Source organism: Pelodiscus sinensis, chromosome 21, assembly GCF_049634645.1.
Source record: "Pelodiscus sinensis isolate JC-2024 chromosome 21, ASM4963464v1, whole genome shotgun sequence".
NCBI classification, from domain to species: domain Eukaryota; kingdom Metazoa; phylum Chordata; order Testudines; family Trionychidae; genus Pelodiscus; species Pelodiscus sinensis.
In genome coordinates this window covers 3928311-3955111 of record NC_134731.1, presented here as the reverse complement: position 1 = coordinate 3955111, position 26801 = coordinate 3928311, and the positions used below count along the sequence as shown (strand labels likewise).

General features: G+C 39.0%; 1 protein-coding gene across 1 annotated transcript in view; it reads left to right on the top strand.

The window, feature by feature from the left end:
* The window catches only part of LHFPL7 (LHFPL tetraspan subfamily member 7), a 158761-nt gene extending 133381 nt beyond the window's left edge, over positions 1 to 25380 (top strand). Inside the window, exon 3 of the mRNA XM_075904644.1 lies at positions 21065 to 25380. Coding sequence (XP_075760759.1) covers positions 21065 to 21291 — 227 coding nt within the window. The 3' untranslated portion in view covers positions 21292 to 25380. The remainder of the gene's footprint in view (positions 1 to 21064) is intronic.
* The last annotated feature ends 1421 nt before the right edge of the window (positions 25381 to 26801 follow it).

Sequence of the window (26801 nt, the reverse complement as noted above, 5' to 3'; positions counted from 1 at the left end):
GTTACAGACTAACTCCGCTACCCCTCTGAAGCTTTACTATAAGGCTTCTTTATGACACTCTGGCAATGAAAAAGAGCCTTACAACTGTTATACCTGTTTTATACTCCTGATGGAATTCACTAAGAACAATGGGAACAGTTCACTAAGCAAGCAGGCTGCTGCCTTTGCTGTGCCTGAAGGGCAGAACCTCCCCCACACCTACCTCCTCCAAAATACCTCAAAGCCCTACCCCTCCATGCTGAGCATAAGCACAGAATGTCTCTCTCTCTCTCACAAGCATGACTGCCCAGTCCTCCCACTCAGGCAGTGATTTTGTTTTTCTGCTAGCTATTCTGAGTACTCAAACCAACCTGTCTGCGCTGCTAAAGAGGGACTCATTTGACTACCCCTGTGGCTTCCCTTTACTTCCACATCAGAAGTAATTTTTCCACAGGCAAGTGAAGAAATCTGTGGGAGCCATGAATTCTATGCATGCGCAGTGATGCAAAATTCTATCCAGAAGGAAGTTTAAAAAAAAAGAACTTGGACACTCAAGCAGAGTATTAAGTAATGATCTGCAATATAGTTCTGAAATATCCCATAAAAGCTCTTCAGTTACACAGTAACTTCATGGAGAAATTACATGTGCCAGCAGATTACTAGTGAATAACACTTAATAGAACCAAAAGTAAGTGTTGTCTGAACCACACTGTATGTAGGAGGCAGAAGTAACCATGCATTTACCCAGTGATTATATGGCATTTTCCATATAACTAAATATCTGGATATTACAAGATACTTTTCATGTAATTAAAATGGCCAGCAATATCTGATAGGATCCTTCCTCATTTTGTTAACTTAATTATATAATTCTGACACACTCGGGATCTCTTGATTCAAAATGCGATCCATTATTTGCTCTCTTAGTCAATGGTAAAAAATCTCTTCCTCCTTCGAGTCACGCATCTGACCATGAATTCTTCTGAGTTCTGCCTTCTGATCCGAGGCCAGAGGACATCATGAAAAATTCAACTCCGGGTTGAAGCTCTCTAATCTGGCAATATCAGTGGTCCGGCATGTTGTTTGTTAGATGGATGTCCACTTGGCCAAGTTTCCCACAGTCCCACGAAGTTTGTGAACAGCCACCAGTCCTGACTCTGTGTTCTGTGCTGTTATTTAGCTCTAATTTACCCCTAAATATCTTCTAAAAGCCCAGGAAGCCGTGGAAGAGTTGGTAATGCTGCTAGACAATATTGACCTCCTGTGGTCTGGCAAATTCTCTGGTCCAGCACTGGTCAGATCCGAAGAGTCCCAGACTAGAGAGGTTCAACCTGTATCTTATTCCTGGAAGCACCTTTTGGCTTTTCCTCATTTAATGTTTGCTAACGTGGATGAGTGTGAAACCGGTTCCCTAAGCCAAGAGCTATACCCTATCATGAATCAGATGAGAAAGCAAAATTCCAGAGTCAAAATGTGTGAACGTTGCAATGTTCTGGAGCTTTGTTAGTGCAGGGTGCAAGAAATAGTGGAGTCTGGGCCAAATGGAAAGGAAATGGGAAATAGCAACGAACATGCCAATAAAAAATAAATAACATGGACTTATCCCTCTCCTTATTGCTAAGATTTATATATGTTATTGCAAACAAAGAGAAAGCATTAGACATTTGTATGTTCTTGTAAATTTGATTATTTATTACAAGATGCTAGCGTCCTTAAAATTGATGTACACTGCTATACTGTCATTTTCCCAATTCTCCTTTCCTTGTTTAGGCCAGTTATATATATTAAGCTATTCCAGTCTGTCTTTGTAATTCAATCCATGTAGCCTCCTAGCAACTTTGGTTGCTCTTTTCTAAATCCCTTCACATTTTCAATAGTTTTCTGGCAATGAGGGTCCCAGAACTAAATACACTCCTCTTAGTACAGCTGTGCCAAAGTCGTGTAGATAATGACTGTTAATTCCCTGTTCTGTGGTGGAATGCCTCTAGATATGTGTCCATACCTCACCGTTTACTTTGCTGCTTGGTCAGGGGAGTGGAAAACTCAGGAAACAGCAACATTAAGGTAGGTAATGTAACAGCATGCCCTTTAGTAATAGGGCTGCAGTAGGCATGCTACTGAGGGCCAGAAAAACTTAGGAAGATGTGTGGAAGCCCTGGGCCTTCATAGATGTTGAGAGATCTATGTATATCTACAGGTGCGAGGACCTGAAACACCTGCCAATACACAGGAAGCAAATCTGCACCCCATTAAGAAGGAACTGCCCCAAATTTCATTCCTGCATTTTTCTGCTCCTGGCACTTTTCTCACATAAAATAGAAGCTGGACCTTTGATATGGTCTCATTATGGGCATATTTTACGTCTTTGTTTAAAGATCAGTTATAATGCAAGACTTTAAAAATAAATAAAACAAATCTGCTTGGATTTCAACATAATGTATAGAATTCAAAATGATAAGTACACACAGTTTAAAGGGCACTTTTTTTTTTACGATTCCAAGACATGATCTTAGAAATTGGTCCGACCTCTAAATATTATAGGGCTTTGCACTTGCACTGCTTCATATGCTAGCAATGTCCCTCCCAGGAGAAACTCAAAACTCCGGAACCAGCAGAAAAAGATGGGACAGATTTTCAAATGCTATATTTAAAAATGTGTGTATTGGAAATTTAAGCCTGCATACATTTGCTCCATGATTTGGAGCCTTAAGTGTTTTTTAAAAAAATCCATTTATATTTTAAATAAGCATTTCAGTTCACCTTCAAGAAAGAAAATCTATAGAAAACAAATAAATTTCAATGTCAGAAGATCCATAGCAGCACTATTCCCTGTATTAATAAAACAAAGGAAATAATACAGATGTCCTTGAGAACAACTGCTTCTTGCAGAGATAAGGTGGTGATTAATTGAAAATTTGTTCTTGCCAGAGGTGGCTATCAAGTGAAAATAAATAAATGGTATGGCTCCACTCTTGTAGTCTACCTGCAATAAATATTACTATTCTGGTAATAGGAAACAGTATAATATTGGCCATTTGAAGGTTAAGATGCCAAAAACATCTCTGCCCTTAAGGCTATTCTGTTGATGTCATTTGCCATGAAAAATAAGTATCCTGGCAACTCATTTAATTTGATTCCAGAACCGTTTGTAAAACAGAACATTCTTTTGTTAGAGAGCTACTGCACCATGTCAGAATTAGCAGGAAAGCCAAATCTCAAGAAATGGAAGCGTTTTTCTGAAGCTGGATTTTTAAACTGATGGAGTCTTGTGCGTCTCACAATGAAACGAGTTAGTAAAGGATGTGAGGATATCTGTCTATCTGCAGGAAATGGAATTTCCATTTCAGGAGGTGGCCCGTTTTCCTATGAGTCAATACTGCACCAGTGCCCCCAACATAATGCATGAGGCTTCGGGTCCTGCTGGAGAGTGCTGTTCTTTGGATGAAACAAAACCAATGTCCAATTTGCTTTGGTTTTTACAGTTTTAGGAGAAAATAGAGTTAAATCCAATTTTCTGGGTAAATTCTAGCTTGGGAATTAATGTTCTCCCTACCTAAAATTATCCTTGTTATTTCAGCAGGAGACTATTTTTTCTTCATATCCCATTCTAAACTTTTGAGTGATACTACTATGTGCTGTTAAATAACTGCAGTATTTAATTCCAGTGCTGTGTACACCATTTAAGTGATGGGGGAAATATTCCCAATGTTCTGGAAGGGTAATTGCCTACCAATAGGTAGTCACAAATACCTTTCATTGTAAAGACTTAAGACAGGTCTACACTAAAAGGAAACATCGACTCCTGCTGTGTTAATTACACAGCTTGAGTCAACATACCTTGTTTTGAGTTTCCCTGTTTTCCACACAGCAGGAAGCTGTTGGGAGAAAATGCTCCTGTCTGCTTCCTTTCCTCCTCGGAGAAATAGGAATACTGGACACCAATGGGGATGCCCTCTGAGTTCAGTTTAGCGAGTCTTAATTAGACTTGCTTAATTGAACTCTGGAAGAGGGATCATGATAGTGTCGATCTTTCATTTCATATCATTAGTGAAAACATCACCTTATATTAGCTCTCCTGCCATACCCCATGTAACTGGACTTGAAAGTTGGCAGATGTCCTCTGAAAGCAAAGGATACTTTAAGTTAAATTATTTTTGGCTTACAAATCAGTAAAAATAGTATTTTTTTTATTTTTGCCTGTTTCTTTTTCTCCTGATAGCTCAAGAAAGGTTTCCTATTACTGTTATAAACCTTCCATATATTTAAATCTCCTTAAAAACTCATTTTCTAGTACTTGAGGAAAATAGACTGTAATTAAGCAAAGCTGTAACAGTAATTATGAATGTTGTAGATAGCTTGCACCCGGTGATTTCATTTGCAACCTTTTTTGTGTTGAGAAAATAATGGGAAACAGATCAGCTCAAAAAGAGCGTTCTGTCATTACTTTTTGATAGCTGTTGGGTGACTTTACATTATGCAAAATGTATTGGTGCTTCCAGTTTAATTTCTAGGGATGTATCACCATATCACCAAAATCTATCACAATTGGAACTAATTGACAGCCTGGCTAGTTTTTCCAACATAGCTGCTAAAAGCTGAATGAATGGTGGAAACTAAAATATCCCTCTACAGGTAGGTTCTGTTGGTCAGAGTTGAAGCACAATGGAGAGGTAAGGTAGAGGCAAATTACTCCATTGCTCCCGGTGCTTGAATCTGTCCTGTTGATAGAGAACTTTAGTCTCCAAAACAGTTAATCTACATCCTTCCTCGGCACTTAGTCCACTTTAAAAATGAGTTGAAATGAAACCTCTGGGTAGCTTTTTTGTTTAATATCTGCATGGAGTTAGCTTAATGGAAGAGATGGTTTTCAAATTTGTTTGTACTTGTAACGCAGATGTCTCTAAAACACACAAAGATATGCTCTTATCCTGGAAGTTTAATTATGAGTTCTGTGTTTTACAGTAAAAATATATTAGCGAAGTTAGTCCATGAAGAAATATAAATGAGGCTCATTTGTTAACTCCACCACTTGAAGAACTGTATCATAGTGTAATGGAAGTATTGTGGGGATCTATTAACCTGGTGAAGTAACTCATTAAATCCTTGAAATGTATGAACGAAGAGAAAAGGGATGACCCTTTTAGAATGACTGAAAAGAGGAACTTGAACAATGGGGAAAACTTGATTAAAAAGTGAACATACCGTCAATCAGTTTTATTTAGCCAGTAAATTGTGGTATTTCTGTTAGGGATGTTAAATTTTGATTAATTAGCTAATTAAGTAGTCGATGGAATTTCCATTGACTACTTGACTAATCAACATGGAATGGGGGAAGGGCGCTAGCTATCCCAGATGCACCTTGGGGCTCTTGCTACATTTAAAAGGCAGAGGCACAGCAGTCAGACCACTGCGAGTGTGGACTGCTTCAGTCCCTGTATGCACCATTTCCTGCTGTGTCTCTGCCTCCCTTGCCACCCGCCCCTGTGGAGATAGTGCTGGGGGGAACCAGCTTTTAAGCTGGCTCCCATTCCCCCACTTACAGAGGAAGTGAGGATGGGAGAGAAGTGACTAGTCGACTCGACTACTCGATAAGCCTATGCTTATCAGGTAGTTCGCTAGTCACTTACATCCTAGTTTCTGTTGCCATTATGTATTTCCAGTATGTATATCTGAACTAGGCAGTTTTGTCTTAGAACCCATCTTTTTATTCTCTTTTTACTATGCATTGAAGTCATGATCCTGTGTTATAACTTGGTAAGTTGTGACTCAAATAAAACCATTGGGACTTTATGGCAGAACACCAGCAGCTAGATCAGGAAGATGGGAAGAATAAAATCTTTTAAAATTCAAATAATATGTTAAATTGAATAAATGGAAAGGACAATTATGAAGAGTGAACTATCTAGCTAGGCATTGGTCTCATCTTATTCCAATAGAATCTGACCATATGTTTAAATAAAGATGAGTTCTTAGTCTAAAAAACACTATATAAGATTAAGAAGAGTAACATGGAGAATGAAGGGTGAAAGTTTTCTTGGAGACATGGGTTCAAATTCTTGGTTTCTGTCAAAAGTGTGTTTTGTGATTTCATCCTCATTTGTACACTTAAGAAAATAATCACATAAATCAGAATAATTCAGTTGATTGCGAACCCTTGGTCAAAAAAAGAAACATGTCTGGAATAGCAAGTAGGAATCAAATGCAATGACTGAACTATGGTCCCTGGACTGGACTAACAATCTGTGGTGCAGGTCAGTGTTCAAATGCAGTGAAAAACTTGTGAAAGCTACAGGACTATTGTTACCAGTCAAGATTCAAGTACATTGCCAGAAGCCTGCACAGTTCCTTTTTGCAATGTGCATGGTTTAAACCAGAGCTGAGCACTAACTAAACCTACACACACAGAGAAAGGGAGTCAGGTTTTCTTAATTTGCAGAATAGCAGTGTTAGAAGTCTTTCATTTATTCAGATAATATTGTTAGAGTTTTAGAGGAACATTCTCCTTACATCTGTAACTGTCTTCGATAGCATGAAGTCTGCTATATGGGTTAGGCTTTATACCACCTGGGCCATAAAAAGAAGGAACAGACAATTATTTCCAACATTACTTCCAGAGTTGCTGATTTATGATGTGTCAGAATCAGAAGCGTGAAATGAGGGCTGTTACAGAACTGTTTTTTATGATCAGGTGGCATTATGTGTACTTCTCCTGAATGTTGACATTTAGAGGAGTAGGCTATTTGATAAATAGATACCTCTGACTTTGAACCTGTCAAAGAGTTTATATTAGCAAATATGAAAACATACAGTTTGTTTCTCGCTAGTAATTCCTGTGCTCTGGGAAAAATGAACAGTTTTTAGACCTAACTTTAGTTAGGAATAGATTGTGTGATACCTTTTTGTTTTAGGCATATATATATATTTTTTCTGATAGCATTCCAAGTAAAATGTATTCTGTCAGGGAGTCTAATCACCTTCAGCCATTTCTGTAAAATCCATGCCTCAGAAAGACATAATGGATACAGGATCCCTGAGGCTTGGAGATTGTTGGGATGTGAAGCGCTCTTGTAACAAACTGTGACATAGGCATCTTAGTTACTAAGCCTCCCTTTATACTGTTGACTCGCTGCCAGATTATGTGTGTTTCAGGGATGTAAGAGACAAAAAATATGGAATATTCAAAGTCAGTGTAAATCTACTGTACTATTCCTTTACATTAAGATCACCCCTCATGTAAGGGTAGTAATTTATTGCCTCCAGCTTAATTATAACTCTATTAGCATGGATGTCTGTTTGGTTTGTGAGTCTCAGGAGACAGTAAATATCTTGATTTAAACAGACCTTGTGGGGGATCAAGTGCATGTGATATAAAAGCATAACAGAGCTTTCATCCATGTTCAATGACCTTTGAACCCCAAGCTCTGCCCCAGATAGCTATTTAGAAACCTTAATGTGACAACTAGAGTAGGATCCAGATATCAGAATTTTTGGAAAAGGCATGAAATACTGTAAGTTGAGCAAAATGTGCATATGCTATGTTAATTTGTTGCTTTGGAGTAATACTGTACTACAGTTTAGTTTTCTGCAGGGCTACTCAACACGTGGCCCATGGGCCACATGTGATTTGCAGCCTGTTTGTTTATGGCCAGCGGTGCTTTTTGGGTTTATGTGGGGCTCAACACACGGCCTGCAGGTGGGAGCCTAAACAAAAGAGTAGTCAATATAATGGTGTTCTGTTGAGATGCGTTTTAGTAGTTAAATTCCTGGACTGTTATTGCTCATTAAAAGTGCTGTCATATTGGTGGAAATTGGGTAAATATTGCATTTTATTAATATCAGCAGAACTGACTTAAATGGGGCCTGCGTGTTGTCTAGTCTTGCCTTAATCTTTGTATTAATGCCTGGCAGTGTGAAAGAAGCTATTTGCATATATTTGCATATGTATTTGCATGTATATGCAACCACATTTAAGTTGCGGCCCTCTGCATGTACTGTGAGTATCATTGTGTCCCCTGGGACTTCCAAAGTTGAGTAGCCCTGGTCTACTGCTTCACTCAGATCCCTCTTCATAAAGCAGTACTTTTTAAAAATTCAGACCAAAAGGATCATCTCTTTTTGTGGAAATTGCTGGAGTATATACATCTAAATGAGCATACTACTGTAAGTTCAGTATGATTTTATCTACAGCCAATTGGATTGGAGCTTGGACTCTAAAAGAAATATAGTCAGATTTTGTCATATCCAATGTTCTTGAAAATCAACAAATGAGGTGGAATTTTCAAAATTACCTACTCTTAAAATAATTTAAACTAATTGGAAAATCCCACTTATAAATGATAAACCCATTTCAAACCTCCTTATAGTAATTTTATATCAGGATATTTGCCTTTAATTATATTTACTTACAGTAAGATGGTACTGTTTTCCAGTGAAAAAGCAAATTATTACCCAATATCAGATTGAAAACTGAGGCTGCTGCACTCTAAAATTGGGTCTGTACACATGTTTTGTTTTACAGGGTATTTTATCTAGGGGTTTGTCTACACTGCAGCATTTTTCCGGAAAAACTATACTTACGTCCATACTGCTATTGCGTTCTTTTGAGAGAAAGTCAAAAGAACGGAGGGGGTTTCCCACAGTGGTAAACCTCTTTCTATGAGGAAGAAGCCTTTTTCCAAAAAAGTTTTTTTGAAAAAGGCACGTGTGTGGACGCAGAAGAGGGAGTTCTTTCGAAAGAAGAGGCCTCCAGGCAATAACACAGGTGCCCTGGCGGACACTCTGTCCATACCAATCACAATGTAAATGCGAGATAGCATCCAGTCAGTGTGGACGCTATCTTTCGAAAAAGTACATCGGTTTTTCATTGAGCTTTTGCTGTGTAGACACTCTTTTGGAAAAAGCTTTTCTGGAAGATCTCTTTTGGAAAAGCTTCTTCCAAAAGAAGCTTGCAGTCTAGAGACATAGCCTAGTTGTCCCATACTGAAACTTTTCATATGTAGCAATTAGTTAACTTACAACTGATCAATATTTATATCTTTTAACTTAAATGGTTAGAATTTGTATGGTTCTATAGTGCCATCAGTTTAGAAACCCCTTCCTCTCCAAAAAAACCCTCCAAAAATGCAATCCAGATCTTCCTGTAACTTGTAATGTATTATGCAGTGTCAACAAAGAAAAGGGACTAAATTAGGGTCATAATACTAAACAATGGGAGAGATCTATTTACTTTTTTAGCATCATGACTATATAGTTTTCTGATAATAAACTGGAACCACATTTGATCTTATCCAAAAAGCCTAAGAAGAAGAAATATAAAATTCATTTTGAGGAATTGACTCTCTCCCACATTGTGAGTTGGGAAAACATGATGTATATTAGAAACTCTTAACTAGCTGGAGTTAATTAAATTAAGATTGGGATACATTTCAAAAGAGATACATAAGAATTTATAATCTTTATTTTCATTTGCATAAATGGGAACTGAGCAGTTAACCCATATGCACTGGTGTGAAAATGTACCTTATTTATAGGTAATTAAAATATTACCAGTAGAATGTATATTTCTTAAGGCCACATTCTAATTTTAACCAAAAAGACAAAACAACAAATTTGAGAATACAAACACCCACAGACAATCTGTATATACTCTGTTACATACTACTTAAAGGAAACATAAACCAAAATATCCCGTTATTATAATGGAACGTATTAATCTATCAATTTACTATTTGGAAGCCAATGTACCATATACTGTTAATATAATATGTTTTAAAGGTCAAATAGAAAATGTATAATAATTTGAAGAAAATAATTTAAAAAATGAAGTTGTAAAGGTTAAAACAAATTAGAGTGCCTCCAATTTACTAGACTTTTGTAACTCTCTGAATTTTCAAGAGATTCAATATGGTGATTCAGTTTGATATTTTGAGACAAACTGGCTTTTGTTCATCCCTTTATAGTCTGCTAAATAGTCTGTCTGCCTTGTAACCTTGTTGATGATAAAATGCACTGATTCAGAGTAGACCACACAATGCTAGATCATTTCACCCTTTTGAGCATATGACATGCAATTCTATAACTATATGATTAGATCTATAGATAACCAGATTATATTTATAAATTTCTATTGTTACCCGCTTGTTCGGTAAAATAGTGTAGTTTCATCATTTGCTTTCATGTAGTGAACTGTAACCTTAGAGGTTACTGGCTTTTTGTAGCCTTTAAAGTTGTAGCTAAACTGCTGCTTAGCCCAGTTAATTGCATGAATAAGATTGCCTGCACAGCCTTTTGTGCAGTATTAGCTTCAATTCATGCCTTAAAAATACTGGTGCAAATTTCTCATGTCGGCAAGCACTGTACAGCTCAACATAAATAACACAGAATCTGGCTCTTAGGGCCTGAAAAGGTTTCAGCAAATAATAAATGTTTGCTTAATATTCAACTTTCAAGCAAAATCTTTGTTGGAAATTTTAGTTTGACAAATTCAGGGATTCTAGAAGTGATGGATAATGATAGCACTTGCTTTTCTTTAGTTAATATTCTGTCAGCATTTCTATTATAAAGTATCAGTTTTGAGTGGTTTTGTTTTTAAAGGGCAAATACATTTATTTGTGTATTATAAATGAAAATAAATGAATTAAACTAAACCTCACATGCAACTTAATATAATGTCTCGGCCTGCTTTTACCTTTTAGCAAATTTGCTTTAAATTGGTTTGGAGGAAAGGAAAGTAACTCACTAGAATGTGCATGTTACATAAGCTCTCTGTGCCCAGACCATAGAGTATGTGAGTGTATTACAGCTCCCAATTCATGCTTTTAGCACTAAAAGTCCCTGGTACCAGCAGAAGTTTATTTAATTCCATATGGCTTGAATTTACAGAATTACATTTAACATTGGATCAAGAGTTTAATATTCAGATTTAAGGCAGCCAATGTATTAAAGCAAAAAGGAAGAGAATCAACATCTTCAACGTTTTCTGTTATACATTTGTTAAAATAGAGCGGTGCAGCGTTGTGTTTCTTGAATCTATAAGTTAAAACGATCTGCTTCTAAATATGGGCAGATTGTTTGGCCAGGAGTATGGGTGTAGATGATTCCTCAAACATCTTCTTCTTGGCTACGTCTAGACTGGCATGATTTTCTGCAAATGCTTTTAACGGAAAAATTTTTCTGTTAAAAGCCTTTGCGGAAAAGAGCATCTAGATTGGCATGGACGCTTTTCCACAAAAGCACTTTTTGCGGAAAAGCATCTGTGCCAATCTAGATGCGGTTTTGTGCAAGAAAGCCCCGATCGCCATTTTCACGATCGGGGCTTCTTTGCGCAAAACAATACCACATTGTCTACACTGGCCCTCTTGCACAAAAGCATTTTGCTCGAATGGGAGCAGCATAGTATTTCTGCAAGAACACTGACAATCTTACATGAGATCGTCAGTGTTCTTGTGGAAATTCAAGCGGCCAGTGTAGACAGCTGGCAAGTTTTGAAAAACTTGCTAGTCTAGACGCAGCCTTTGTGTATGTGGGAGGAATTGGGGTAGTCCCTTGTCTCACAAGGACTGTCCTCCTGTTGAATCTACCAAGTCCTAGAATGAGTCTGGGAAAAGGATGGGCCAAGGCTTTCGAAGAGTCCAAACCAGGTCTGCGCTAGACGTGGCAAGTTGGCTTAAGGTAAGCCAACTCCAGCTACGTATTCTAGCTGGTGGGGGGCTCTGCTTCCTGCTGCCGCTGAGAAGCCACACACTGCAAGCTGGGAGGATGGCATGGCGGAGTGGAACAGGCTGGTGGGTTTCTGTGGCTTCTACCACCCACTTCGGTGAGTGTTGGGGGAGGGAGGCAACACCTGCTGCCACCATCACACCAGGCCCCCATAACCTCCTGGTCCCTCCCATCCATAGGATGGTTCGGGTAGCTGCCGTGGGGCCCTCAAAAGCACAAGACCTCAGGCAGCTGCCCCAATTACATTGGGATGGTTCCGCATGTAAAAAGGAAGCACAAACATAAGTGTTAAAGCAGCATTAAGGGACATTTCTATGACTCTGTTCATGCATTGAAGATGCGATTCAACAAAGTATTTAAGCACATGAGAAATTCCATGGACCTCAATATCATTACTTAGGTGCATAGGCGTGCGCAGCACATTTCATTAGGGTGTGCACCCAAAGAATTTTTTTAAAATGCACTTTGACCCCCCCATTAGCCACACCTCTGACCCCTGTTAGCCACTCCCCTGATCCCCATTAGCCACGCCCCTGGAGGTACCCTCTCCGGGCAAGATGGGCACATGACCATAAATAAAAAGTGTTATGTGACCCCCGACCCAAGGACTTTTCCCACCATCCTCCTACCAATAGGGATTAGTTTGCTCCCCACCCCAACCGCCCCCTATGCAACTATCCTGCAATTGCATTAATCCAATGAGTGTGACATTAATGCGGGGGTGGAGAGGCTGGAGGGGAAGTGTTCCCTCTAAGAGTTTCCTCCCATGAGCAGAATGAATTTTGTGTTGTGCACCAGTACTGACTTCATATGGCTTGTTTGGATGTGCCATTGTGGCACTCAAGTTATTAATAAATATCTACCTTTCCCCTCTGCTGCCATGTCTCCTCCCCTTGCTCCATCAACTCCCCTGGTGCCTGCTGCCCCCCACTCCTCACCCTCCTCTGCTGTCCTGACTCCTGCTCTTCTCACTGTCCTCAGCCCTCCTGAGACCTGCCCCCCTCCATCAGTCCTTCTCTCCCCCCTGTGCCCACTCCTCCAGTAGCCCCACTCTGATCATGTGAGCTACCCCTCCTCATCCCCTCTTCTAACACCTCCCTCGCCTCTCTCCTCTGGTGCTGGTCCCTCCCCTGCAGGTGTCTGCCCTTCTGCTTCACCCCCAGAATCCCCTGGCACCTGCACCCTCCTGGTGTCTAGCCCTTCCCTCACTGCCCCTGCCCCCTTTGCCCTTTTTTCCCTGATGCCCATCCCCTCACCACCCTCTGCCCCCATTTCCCTCATGCCCCTGTGCCCTCACACATGACTTGCTCCAACCCCACCTTCCTCATGCCTACCCATTCTGTCAAGCCTTTTCCCAGCACCTCCCCCTCCAATCCCCAGTGCCCTTACCCTCTCCTCTTCCAGCATCACCCTGTCCCCCCTCCCACTGACACCTCCCCTCCTGCCCTTTTTCTCATTGTCGCCACTTCCCCCCTAGCATTTGTGTCTCCTCTACCCTGTCCCTCTGGTGCCTTCCCCTTTCTTCCCCCTCTCTCCTCTCCCTCTGTACAAGCTCCTTCCTCTCCTACCCCTTCCTCTTATTCCTCCTCCTTACCTTCAGCTTCTGCCTTACAGCTTGCAGGGCTGGAGTCAGAGCCAGCCCAAGCTTCAGGGCGGGGGAGGGGCACCCCCAGGGCACCGTATGGTGCTGCCGGGACAGGCGGGGGTGCCCCTGGGGCACGGCGCAGTGCCGCGGGGCCGGGCGCCATGCGGTGCTACCAGACCGGGCGGGGGCGCCCCCCAGGGTACCACACTGTGCTGCTGGGCCGGGCGGGGGCGCTCTCGGGCGCCTCAGGGGTGCCACGTCGTGCTGCTGGGCCGCGCGGTGCTGCCGGGCCGAATGGGGCCCAGGGCACAAAAATGGCTCGGGCTAGGCGGCCCGAGACATTAAGGTGTGCCTTTCCACACCCAGCACACCCTGTGCGCACGCCTGTGCTTAGGTGCTTAAAGTTAAGCACATGCTCAAGTGATTTGATGGATGAAGATGGTAGTTTCTCCATTGCAAGAGACTGCAAACAGGAAAACATTAAATATTTTGGGTTATTTCATGCACTTGTTACTGAGATAAAATTACCATTGAGATAAAAACTATACAGTATCAATTACTATATCTGCTGCAGTAACTAAGCTTGTGAGCTTTAGTCAGATCCTCAATATTTAGTTTAACAGAGATTTGGGAGACATAAAGCTAGCAAAGAAAATGTGCTAACAAAGAGTGTTGACAAGCTAAATAGCTTTCTTTGTAACCACATTTTTTTGTATTATAGCTGCTAAATGCTACTTTGTGAGTAACACCATCTAGTTGAGCTGTATAAGAAATTGGCATAATCTTCAATGTATTTGGCAACAAGCCAAGACTGGCACAAACTCTAAGTATTTTCACATGCATGACTGAAATTAAAACTATGAAATAATTCTTTACAAAAAAGGAGACTAGATAAATTGCAACACAGTAAAAGTGGCTATATCATTATTCCTAGTGCTAGCTCTTTATTCAGCCACATAAGTTAGCTATGTTTTGATACCACGTATGTAAGCATTATTGTCTCCATTCCCTGATCTCAGTCAATGTCCCTTTGATGAAATAATTGGTAGAGTGACTTACCAGAGCTTGTGTTATGGGTATGTGACTTGCCCCTGCTTGTAGCTCCATGTAGAACAAGTGCCTCGAATAATTGGTCCTTGATTTCACAGTCCTCAAAAGTTTATTTTTCATGCTATCATGGGATTTTGTTTTATTTATGTCACTTTTTAGGTTTGTTCATTTAAATTTAATTGATGTTTGAAGTGTTGTGTGGTAGTTTTCAGACTGCTTCTATCAAGAGAAAAGTACTTATTCCTTTCTGTAGGAGCCAGAAGATAATTTGATTATAGCTGTACTGAGCACAGAAGTTCAGTCTTGTTTCTGTTGTTATGCTAAGGTGCCAACAGCATTTCTTCTTCTAATCATAATTCTATTTAGTTCTTATTTAGCACTTTTCATCTGTAGATCTCAAAGCACTGGAGGTTGAGTATTATTATCTCCATTATACACAAGGGAAAACTGAGTCACACAAATAGGTGATTTTTCAAAGGCCACACAGCAGGTCATTGAAAGAGCCAGGAACAGAATCCATTTACTGACACACAATCCCATGTCCTTTTCACTGGGCCATTCTGCTGTAGGAGAAGATAGAGGGAGAGGACATTTCCTTAAGGGTCTCTTTGTGGAATTTAATTCTTCTAGAAATGGAGAGAATGGGTCTTCCCATGGAACCAGCTATGAGGCCCCTTACAAACCAAGGGATTAGTGGACAGCCAATGTCACGTACAAAGAGAAGCAATGCATCTGCCCTGGCTCTTGCGTTCCTGGTGACATCTCCTGGCCCTTGGCTTTGTGTCACTGATGAGTGAGCCCATAATTGTGGGTATAAATTATTTTTGTCAGCATGACAACTGAAGAAATAGTAAATTTTAAGTAATGGGACTTTTGTAACTGTAAAAGAGAATGTGAACTGTTTGCTTTATTTATTAATTTATTTAGAAAACCAGTTTCTTACAAAATAGTAATGTTTAGGGTTTACACTGAAAAATAGATATTGTGTACGTAGTCTGTGAGAGAGGACTCCAAAAAAAGGATATCTTTTGTTTACACACACACACACACACACACACACACACCCCCTCAGATGTCCATTTTTAAAAGCGGTTTCTTCTTTGTGTGTGTGTGTGTGTGTGTGTGTGTGTGTGTGTTTAAACTTGTATACTCTGTCATGTTATTAAAACTTGCTATTTAGTTCTGAACAAAAATTTGTTTTCAAATGTCTAAATTTTGCATGCTTTTAATGGCACACATAAAATAAAGATGTTATAACAGGTGGTTTAGAAATATCGATTTGCTTGTGAGGCTACAAGACAGGGTTTTTTTTTCTATTTTATATATTAGCCTTTTAAAAAAATCAGACAAAGAAAAGTGTAAGTCCAAAGGAAATCTACTCTGATCAAATCCACTGGTTTGTTAATCACCTGAATTTTTGCTCATATCATACATGTGAAACACAGGCCTTTTCAACCTTACACAGGAGAAAGCCAAACCCTGTAATAAGACTTCTGCTACTTAGTTCGTGCTGTACAGGGAACAAACACAAAGAAAACAGGCATGTCACAACTCAACTCATTCTTGTCTTTAATGTCTTTGCTGCATTTATGAAAAGGGAGAGGAGAGGGAACGCATGAAGTCAGTTATTTACATGGCAGCAAAGCTTTAGATGTGGTCCTTCATAAGAATCCTCTGGATATGTTTAAAAGGACTTGTATTGAGACAAGATATCAAATAAACAAGGAAAGCAAGGATAATGCTGAGGGTTTGAAGAATGGACATGTATGGTCAACAGATGTGCCTCAACCGGATTCCCCTTACGAATAAAGTAAGGGAATTCTGATACAGCATTCTTGCTGAAGTTGCTGGGATTGAGACTCTGGCATTTGTTTTCCCCTCTCAGTCAGAAAATCCTTGAATCTTACTCGTGTGTTACAAAAGACATCTGCTTGATAGGGTTTTTGGACACTGCAAACGATGTGCTTCCCATAACAATGAAGAGTTAAAGGGATAGGAACAAGATTTGTGGGGCTAGCTAAATTCCTGCTTTAATGATTATTTTAATGCTGCTGGGATTTTTGTAGTATTACTAATTAGATGTTAGGTTGCTTAGTGCATTATATAGGTGTCTTTATTATTTACCTCTAACTAAATAAAAAATGAAAAGGGAAGTGACTCAATAATAGTGACCCAAGAGCTGTGTAGAAATTTGAGAACAAAAATTTTATTTGAAGTAGACTAAGGGTATGTCTGCACTTGCACCCTATTTTGAAATAGGGATGCAAATGAAGACATTTGAAATTGCAAATGAAGCTGGAATTTAAATATCCCACGCTTCATTTGCATAATTGCATTATGGCGCTATTTTGAAATAGCGCTATTTTGAAATAAAACGCACTGTGTAGACATGTTATTTCGAGAGAAGGGTTTTCTCTCGAAATAATGCGTCGGGACAGGTCTAATATTGGGGACTGGGAGATGGCACTGGGAGGACTCGGGGGAGAGGGTTGGGTGCAGTGGGGCTCTGGAAACAGGAGATTGGCACTGGGGAGTCTGGTGGGGGGGGCCCTAAAGGGTGGGGGCTGGCCTAGGGGGGTTGGGTGCAGGGCACTCTAGGGTCAGTGTGGCTAGCGCTGGGGGGGTAGTGGAGGTGTAAGGGGCTCTAGGGATTAAAGCTGGCACTGGCCCATTCACAAACTTTTGGTGGCCCAGTAACATATATGCAGATATGCCAATAAAATGTCACCGCTCCACCAAAAGTTTGTGAATGGGTTTGCCGGTCCCCAGTATAAAAAAGTTTGGGAACCACTGGTGTAAGTGACAATCTGTAATAGCAGTAGGAGAACAGATTTCTGGGCCTGCTGTAAGAATCCCTTCTAGCACCAATTTTAATGATTGAGTCTCCCTACAGTCTTCCAACTAATCCAACTTAGTTACAAGAATCAAGAGTGTAATATACTTCTACAGTAGACAAATAAAAATTCAAGAACAAACTAAGCTCTTTACAGTAGGAACTTTCAGGAAAATGATTAAAGAATTCATTATATTTTATTCTTAGTTTTCAGTGTTTTGACTGTAATAAGCACGTTGTTTTAATTTGAAATCAATAAAAGACTGATAACACCACAAAGTGATGTTTGCAGCCTACTGAAGTTGAGTTCACATTTATTTTGTTTCATTTGCATATTCATATGTGAAATGGAGTGGAATTGAATGTGGTTATCCAGGGTCATTTTTTTACTATAATACCTTTTGCCAGGCCACTTACTGCAAAGTATGGAGGACGGAATAGGGCAGGTCTCCCCAGAAACCTTGTGAGAAGGATGAAAGAGTTCCTCTGAGAGCCGTATGGAGAAATGCAGGGAGGATTCCTGCTTCATCTCCAGACACGTTTACAAAGTGTTCCGGTCCAAGGAGCCCCCACTGTGTAGGCAGGGTGGCCACCACAGATCACACTCAATTACCTTAGCCCACTTGTAGCATGATTAAAAATGTGAACTCACCAGAAGTGCCCTCCACGCCATTAGGGCCTGGCAGCGAGATGTCTTGAGAGGAGGAGATTGTCTCCAAAGCTACTGAAAGGTCCTGGCTGTCAGTAAGATGGGATGCTCTGCTCTCCTGCTGACCATTCTCTTCCTCCTCCTCTTCCTCATACACATGGTCCTTCCATGCTGGTGCTTCAGGCTGCCAGAGGAGTGCATTGGGAGGAATCCCTGGACTGGCTTTGGAAACTGATCAGGTTCCACCCACAAGCTCATAGAAGCGGTATGTTTGCAGCACTGATCCAGACCATCCATTTACCTCTCTTGTCCTTATTCACATAGCAGCGAGTTCCAGGATCTCCTGCATGCTTCGTGCTGGTGCTCGTTTGTGTCCCTGGGCATTCATGGTCAGATGTGATGCTGAGGGTGTGCTGTCTACTTTGAGGTCTGCTCACCACACTGGCCACACAGGAAATGAAATTCAAATTTTCCTGAAGTTTTTCCTGTGCACCTGGAGAGCAGTAGAGTTGAAAGTCCTGGCCAGAGTGGTCACATCTGAGCATGTGGGACACTTTCTGGAGGCCAAGAATGTCGACTTTCACAGCACTGCCTCTGCACTGCCTTAAGGTCCATTATGCAAGGTTGAATTTATCATTACTTCTTGTGAAAAGCAGGAGTATCGAAATCAACTTTAACTGCCCTTAAAGTCGACGGAATGGGCTTGGTGGTATGGACTAATTTTTTAGAAAATTGACCTAATGCAGTTAAGTTTAACCTAAACTCCTAGTATAGACCCAGACCTTAGGAGGCTCAGATAGCCTTATAGAAAGAAATGGAGAATTGGACTGGCTAACCATGGCTTTGTTGAAACAAAAAACAGGACTATGTAGCACTTTAAAGACTAACAAGATGGTTTATTAGGTGATGAGCTTTCGTGGGCCAGACCCAGTTCCTCAGATCAAATACTGAAAGAAAATTGTTACAACCATATATACCAAAGGATACAATTAAATAAAAGACGGCTTTGTTGGGTATAGTGCCTTAGGAGAATTGTAGACGAGTGCCCTCTAGGTACTGTATAGAGCATTGCAGCTCAGTCAGCAGCTTTACATCTCTTTTACATGAAATAAAAATTGTGAAATTACATAATTCATTATTTCTTTATGATTTCCAGTATTACATATTTCACTTCAATTGTTTTGGATGACTATAACCAGTGCTTTTTTGTTTAAAAAAAAGAAAAGAAAAAAAGGTGCCGGTACTCCAGGGGAAAAGTTGCTGAGCTCTGACAGGAAGTGCTGGTACTGTGTCTGGAGGTGCCGGTACCGTCACAAAAAAAGCACTGACTATAAATACAGAAGTTACATTCTATATCATGTTTTCTGAAACAAACTTAGTTAACAGGATTTCCAGAACTTCTTAACTAAGGAGTTTAATGCAATAGAAAAGCCAGTATACTGATGAGCACTATACTTTATTCCCTTTATTTATTATATATTTTGAAATGACAGAAAATTGTGCTATTTTTCGTAATTTACCTTATGCTGATTGTAATCAGTAACAGTCTTTTCACTTTTTGCACAAATATGTACTGAATTCCATACGTAGACGTGCCTTCCTTTCTGGCATTATATTATTACAATAATATATTGAAGTGATGTTAGTGCTTCAATTTGAAACTTCAAACCCCAGAAAGTTGCTTTAATTTAAGAAAAAATCCTTTTCTGATTTCTTGTATGCCAAATGTCCACAATGTTTATGGCTAAGTTATAAATCCTTTAAGAAAAGGTTGTAGAGTGGAGACTATCAATATGGATGAGGTATATGAATGATACCAATAATCTAAGGAGAGGGCAGCAGAGAGAATTGGGGAGAAACTGTAAGTGTTTGGGAAGGTGGAAGGTTAGAAAGGAGAAATAAAATGTGACCCTTTCTTGTTGAATTGGTGTACAGACACACAACTATAAATAATCTTGCAGTCAACATTGACCAAGTTACAAGTAAGAATCCAAGCGAGGAATTCTTAAAAGTAACAAAGATTATATATTAAAAGGATATTACAAGAAAATAACAAATGTTTTAATAAGGACTCTATATCTGATGAGAGATCAATTCAATTACTAATATAAAGCAAATGATCAGTAGGGTTGCCAGGTGTCCAGTTTTGAACCAGACAGTCCAGTATTTGAGCTTTCTGTTTGGGAAACAAATTGAGAAAATATAACTGTCCGGTGTTTTCTAAATAAGATGTAATGTAGATTGTGATGCAATGTCAAGCGTGTCCGGTATTTTTGTTGAAACCATCTGGCAACCCTAATGATCAGTCAAAACTATACTAAGTAAAGTCAAATAGTTTCTTTTCATACCGAGACTCTCAGAAAGTCTGTGTGCTTCATCTTATGGAATAGGACTTAAAGCATATTTTCTAAGTTCCGGATGATTTTGTATGTGATACACTTGAGGGGGGGTGGATAAACATGAGATAATAACATATTGACTGTTGAATTCTGGCACATTTTAAATTGATGTTTGTTGTTTTAAAACCATGCAGCGGGATAAGTGTTCTATGAAGAAGCTAACTGGACCCCCACTGTTTCTTTGTGTATTCCTCCAGCTAACTGCACTGCTGATAGACAGCGCTATTAAGTAGTCATTAGCACCATGTCTGAAAGCTTGGCTTCTGCAGATAATAACAGTCCATTCAGTATTTTAAGCCTTTCTAAGAAGGAGGGCAGAGTGTGGTTCATATAACTGAGTATAATGAGGTCATTCTAAGACAAGCCTGAGATACAGACCCCTGCACAACTTTAGCCTATTTGATGTTAGAACAGATTCAAATCTAACATTCCAGTGATTCCCCTTGCCCCTCCCTCCCCCCCGTAAAAAGCTTCTGCCATTAATTGAGACTACAGGCAGTCCCCAGGTTACGTACAAGATAGGGACTGTAGGTTTGTTCTTAAGTTGAATCTGTATGTAAGTCGGAACTGGCGTCCAGATTCAGCCGCTGCTGAAACTGATCAGTTTCAACAGCGGCTGAATCTGGACGCCAGTTCTGACTTACATACAGATTCAACTTAAGAACCCCAGGCATCCCAAAAAGATTGATGATGAAAAAAGAAAAAATATCTGAGACAAATCAGTCTCTTTGAAGTCAGTGGAAATTTTGCCATTGACCTGAATTGAACAAGATTTCCCCATTGAACATAAGAAATATTTTTTTCAAGGGAAACCAATATTTATTAAAAATTGTTCTCTCTCTTTTTTCTAGTATTCATCATGGCTTCTGGACTTTTGGTTTATCCTTTCGGTCTGAGCTCTGCTACAGTGAAGAAATTCTGTGAGAATTCAAGCATATACTATGCAGGAGACTGCCAGATTGGTTGGGGGTATATGTTGGCAATTGTTGGAGTCATGTTATCTGTCTTTTTACCATTTTTTGCAAAATATGCACCAAAAGAGCACATATCTCCAACTCCAATACCTGCTATTTTATAGTATTTTATTAATATTTAACAGCAGAACACTCCTGTCAATCAATGGGCAGAAAGTAATATAGCACTTCCTTTTAGCTGTATGGCTAAAAAAAAAAGAGAGAGAGGAGGGAAAGAGAGGGTCAGAATCACAAAGACCAAAAGTGCATTGACAGTCTTCCATAAGCATGAGACTCTAACACTCTGGAATTGAAATAAGATTAATAAGTAGCCTTTATGCTGCTCTAAACTTATAATGGCGTAATGCCTTATTTAAAATATCTGTTTATCCTCAAAACATCTGTCTACCTCCCAAACAGTTTCTTTTATGTCTCAAAACAGTAAATCTGTTAAAAGCCTCAATTCTCTTTTATATGTTATTAAATGTCAAAACTTTTATGAACCCTGTAATTTAAAATTTGCTATTTTGTTATAGTTCTTATGAGTGAGGAAAAGCCTGCTAGTAACCATGGCCTAAAATGAAACTTATCTATGAAAAAAGTTGTATGCAAGAACAAATGCTTTTGTTTGTTTTTTATCGATGCATGTGAGAAGTGTGCCTGAATATTGTAATTTATAGGCACACTTTTTAGTGCTATCCTAACATGTGGGAAGAACAGCCTTCATAGTGATTGCTATAAATTTTAGCTACCGTAACTCTTTTCTAAAGAGATCTAACCTTTTCAAAAAGCCCAATATTAAAATCATTTAAAAAGGAGAAAATATGTTAAGAGGAGAAGTGCATTTGTTTTACCATAGTTTTTAGATTATAGTTTTTCATGTAATTATATACAATTATTTTTACTTTAGAGGGGTTTATAATTGTGTAAGGTAAATGCTTCATTTACAAAACATACATGTCTGATGGCAAAGCTACCTATGCACATTTCATCGTGATGCAAGGTGGAGAAGGCCAGAGTATGATGGCCTTTCTCATGCTGAATAGTATCGTGCTCCATGAGAAAGTGATTTGTTATGGAATAAAATTCTACTGTGGGTGTGTCTAGACTACTGAGTTTTGTCGACAAAAGTGGACTTTTGTCGACAAAACTATACCAGCGTCTACACTACCGCTGAGTTCTGTCGACATAACGTCAACAGAACTCAGCAGTTTTGTCGACGCTGGTATACCTCATTTTACGAGGCATAACACCTTCTGTCGACAGAGTTCTGTTGACAGAAGGTGTTATTGCCTGTAGGGTTGCGTCTAGACTACGGGGTTCTGTCGACAAAGCAGCTTGCTTTGTCGACAGAACTCAATGTGTCTGGACGCTCTTTGTTGATGGAAGTTTTGTCGACAGATACTGTTGACAAAACTTCTGTCGACAAAACCCGGTAGTCTAGACGTACCCTAAGTGTGAGTATGTATTGCAGACTTTGCCTTCATATCAACCAATGTAATGTTTAGAAAATGTCACATCTGATGGGTATTTTTTGTGTAAAATGTATGAAGTTTAGTTCCAGCAATATGGCTTTTTTGTTTGTTTCATTACCACTAAGGATTCAAACAAATGCACCACTTGCCTTAAATAAAAGAATGATTAGGTTCTAATATTACTACATTGCCACATTTCTCTTTTAATATTACAGTAAAATTCCTATCCAATATTTAGGGGCATGAGGGTGTTATTTATTTTAAATATTTGCTAGTAAAGAACTGAACCTCTTAAATGATATATTAATACTGAAACTTAAGTTTCTGTTTTTTAATTTTGTCCTGTGAACCAACTGATTGCAGCTATCATCTTTGTGAGTTGTATGAAGTGTTGTTGTAGCCATTTGGTCCCAGGATATTAGAGAGAAAAGGTGGATGAGGTAATGTCTAAATTAAACCAACTTCTGTTGGGAAGAAAAATAGGCTTTCAAGATTACACAGAGCTTTAGAAAAAGAACTGAAGAAGAGCTCTATGTAAGTTCAAAAGCTTGTCTCTCTCACCAACAGAAACTGGTCCAACAAAAGATATTACCTCACCTCCCATATAGCTCTCTCTTTCTTGGTTATTTATCGAAGCCTGACTAATGGTTATTTCTGAATTACTTCTTTTGTGAAACATATGCATGAAGAGACAGAGAAATGTTGAGGAAGTATAAGAAAATGAGAACTGATAGAACAATCACTTTACTTTATTCCAATATGTATCAAAATATTATACAGTCTTGTTTACATAGTGAAGCCTTCTAAATTCATATTAATTAAACATTCATTTTCTAAAGTCAGTTACATCATCATGAGCTCCAAAGGGTAAATTATGCACACACATTTTAATATAATGAGTTACATAATTAATGTTTTAAAATGCATATTTCAAAGCTGAATAAAGTAAATAGAGATCATAGAGTTTGATCATAGGGTAAGTAAGGAGTGAAATCTTCCAACTATTTAACAAAAATGAGGCTAAAGGAATTTCTTCTGCTCTTTTAAAGTAGGCAGAATAGGTTTCAGTCTCCTCTGTATGTAGCTTATTGCATTTTTAGAAGTGTCTTATCTCTTGTTTTCATAAATTTGTGGAATAGATTGGAAAGTTTCCTATAAAATTCAGAAGGTAAAAAGTGAGACAATAAATAGATGATAAATCCATAATCACAAAGTAGAGAGAGAAATGCAGGCTTTTCTTTCCTAACCAACCTGTGCCTTTACAACAGAACAATTATACAAGACAGGATCAATATATAAAAAATTCTCATCAACCACTCAAAATGTTATACAATGTGTAAAAATGTATTGTGTGGGTTTTCCTCTGTTTTGTGTAATGCTTACCATTGTTCACTTAATGTTTCACTAGAAAAAGTGATTTGTTAGTGTAAATTAGAAAACATTTTTGCAAAGATTTGATAGCTTACCAAAAGTTAAAAAATTTTAGATTTCTATTAATACCCATAATATAGTAGATACAGAGGGCCAGATCCAGTACACTTATAAACATAGTTTTACCCATGTGCAGAATTGTGCTCATCAGTAATCCCACTGAAATCCATAGGATTCCACATGAGTAAAGATATTTACATGTGTAAGGGTACGTCTAGACTACCGGGTTTTGTCGACAGAAGTTTTGTCGACAGTATCTGTCGACAAAGAGCGTCCAGACACATTGAGTTCTGTCGACAAAGCAAGCTGCTTTGTCGACAGAACCCTGTAGTCTAGACGCAACCCTACAGGCAATAACACCTTCTGTCGACAGAACTCTGTCGACAGAAGGTGTTATGCCTCGTAAAATGAGGTATACCAGCGTTGACAAAACTGCTGAGTTCTGTCGACGTTATGTCGACAGAACTCAGCGGTAGTGTAGACGCTGGTATAGTTTTGTCGACAAAAGTCCACTTTTGTCGACAAAACTCAGTAGTCTAGACACACCCTAAGTGTTTGCCAAATTGAACCCCTAGTTTGAAATTTCTTTTTACCTTTCACTTATTTTCTCAGTAGGGATCTTAAAATTTACAATATCACTATACCAAACTACATTTTGAAAACTTATTTTTAGTGTTTTGAACAAATAAATTAAAAATTCAATTTTTTTCTATATATTCTTCATTTTCTAAGAAAGCATGAAATTAATGTTTCCATATTGAATTTCCTTTATATAATTTTAAATGTTGAAAGGAAATAAATTTGACGAAATAAATTTAATGGAGACTAGTAACATCTAAAATGGGATAGACAGAATTGCTATGTAAAAGATGTACATTCAGAACTAGTTTATAACTGCAGGTACAGATCATACTGTAACTGACTTAAACCAGAATAAGCAAAGCATATACTGCAGAACGTCCTCTGGAACTCAAATATGGGGAATTACTACCAATACATTTGCTAACACTAATAGATCACTTTTTAAATAAGGATTGTCTGTGAGTTATATTGTGTATAATAATTTTCTTGTTAAAAACAGAAAAATTACTGGATCAGGTTCAAGTTTTATTCTAAATATATAATTTTTTAAGTGTAACTAAAAGCTGTATTTTCCATTACTGTGTTTCTGCGTTGACTAGCTGCCTCCTTTTTAGAATATTAACTGTTTTCTGTATTTGACTTGTTGAATAAAGTATTTCAATTGTTTTAAATGTGAAATTTACAATTGCCAACACTGTATAATAAAATAATTCACATTGTTCACAATTTTCTTGACTTTGCTTTGTTTTACAGTTGCAATCATATTATACAGAGCAATTACTTTAAGGCTTGTCTACATTGCAAGTTTTTGTGGCAGAAAATATGCTAATGAGGGTATCATTAGTGTAAGTTGCAACATCATTAGCATATTTTCTGCCCTTTCTTTTTGCCCAAGGGGGTTTGAACAAAAAGAAGCAGTGTAGCTGCTTCCGTTCTGCGTAAAAACCCCATGTTGTGCAAGATCCTTATGCCTCTTCCGGATCCTCCTAAACTCGCAGTGTAGAAGTGCGAAGCCTAAGAGAAGAGACTTAGGGTATGTCTACATTGCATTCCTCTTTCGAGAGAGGAATGCAAAAGCAGACAAACAAAATTGCAAATGAAGCGCAGATTTGAATTTCCCACATTTCATTTGCATAATCGCGTCCTGGTGCTATTTCGAAATACCCTATTTCGAAAAAAGAAATGCTGTGCAGACGCGGTTATTTCGAAAGAAAACCCTTCTTTCAAAATAACCCTTAAACCTCATTTTATAAGGAGTAAGGGTTATTTCAAAAGAAGGGTTTTCTTTCGAAATAACCGTGTCTAGACAGCGCTTCTTTTTTCGAAATAGGGTATTTTGAAATAGCACCCGGACGTGATTATGCAAATGAAGCATAGGAAATTGAAATCTGTGCTTAATTTGCCATTTCATTTGTCTGCATTTGCATTCCTCTCTCGAAAGACGAATGCAATGTAGACATATCCTTAGGGAATAAGGAAATGGCAATAATATGAATAATCCATATATAATTGTCTGCATATAGGAGCATAGGCATAAATATATAGTTTGTGATCCTGGACCTGGACAAATAATGATCCAGTTTGTAGGCTGCTCTCCTGGGACTTAGGAAAACCAGGTTCATTTAACTACTCTATCTCCCACCTCTTGTGTGGCTTTGGACAACTCACTCACTGTCGCTCTGCCTTAGCTCCCTCTACAAAATAAGGATATTAATACTTCTTCGAGAGATTGCTCATGTGCATTCAAATTAGGTGCATGTGTGCCGCGTGCACGGATTCTGGAGCCTTTTTCCCTAGCGGTATACATCGGGCCAGCTGGGAGCCCCCTAGAGTGGCGCTGTCATAATGGTGAATAAATACTCTTGCTGGCTCTTCCCTCCCTCAGTTCTTTCTTACTGCCCATGACGGTAGCCCGGAACAGTCTTTGTCTTGGTCTATTGACAAACCCAGTTCTTGATAGTGTTTTGCATTGTAAATTTTAGATGGTAAGTATGTTTTAGTTGTAGAACGCTCTCCTCCCTGCGGGGGAGGGTGATGCCAGGCCTGCTAGGGTTTCAACCGTGCGTGGCTTGTTCAAAGTCTATGCCCTGCGGGGACCCCCATGACTCTTGCCTAAAGTGTCTGGGGGAGGGCCACTTGACTGATTC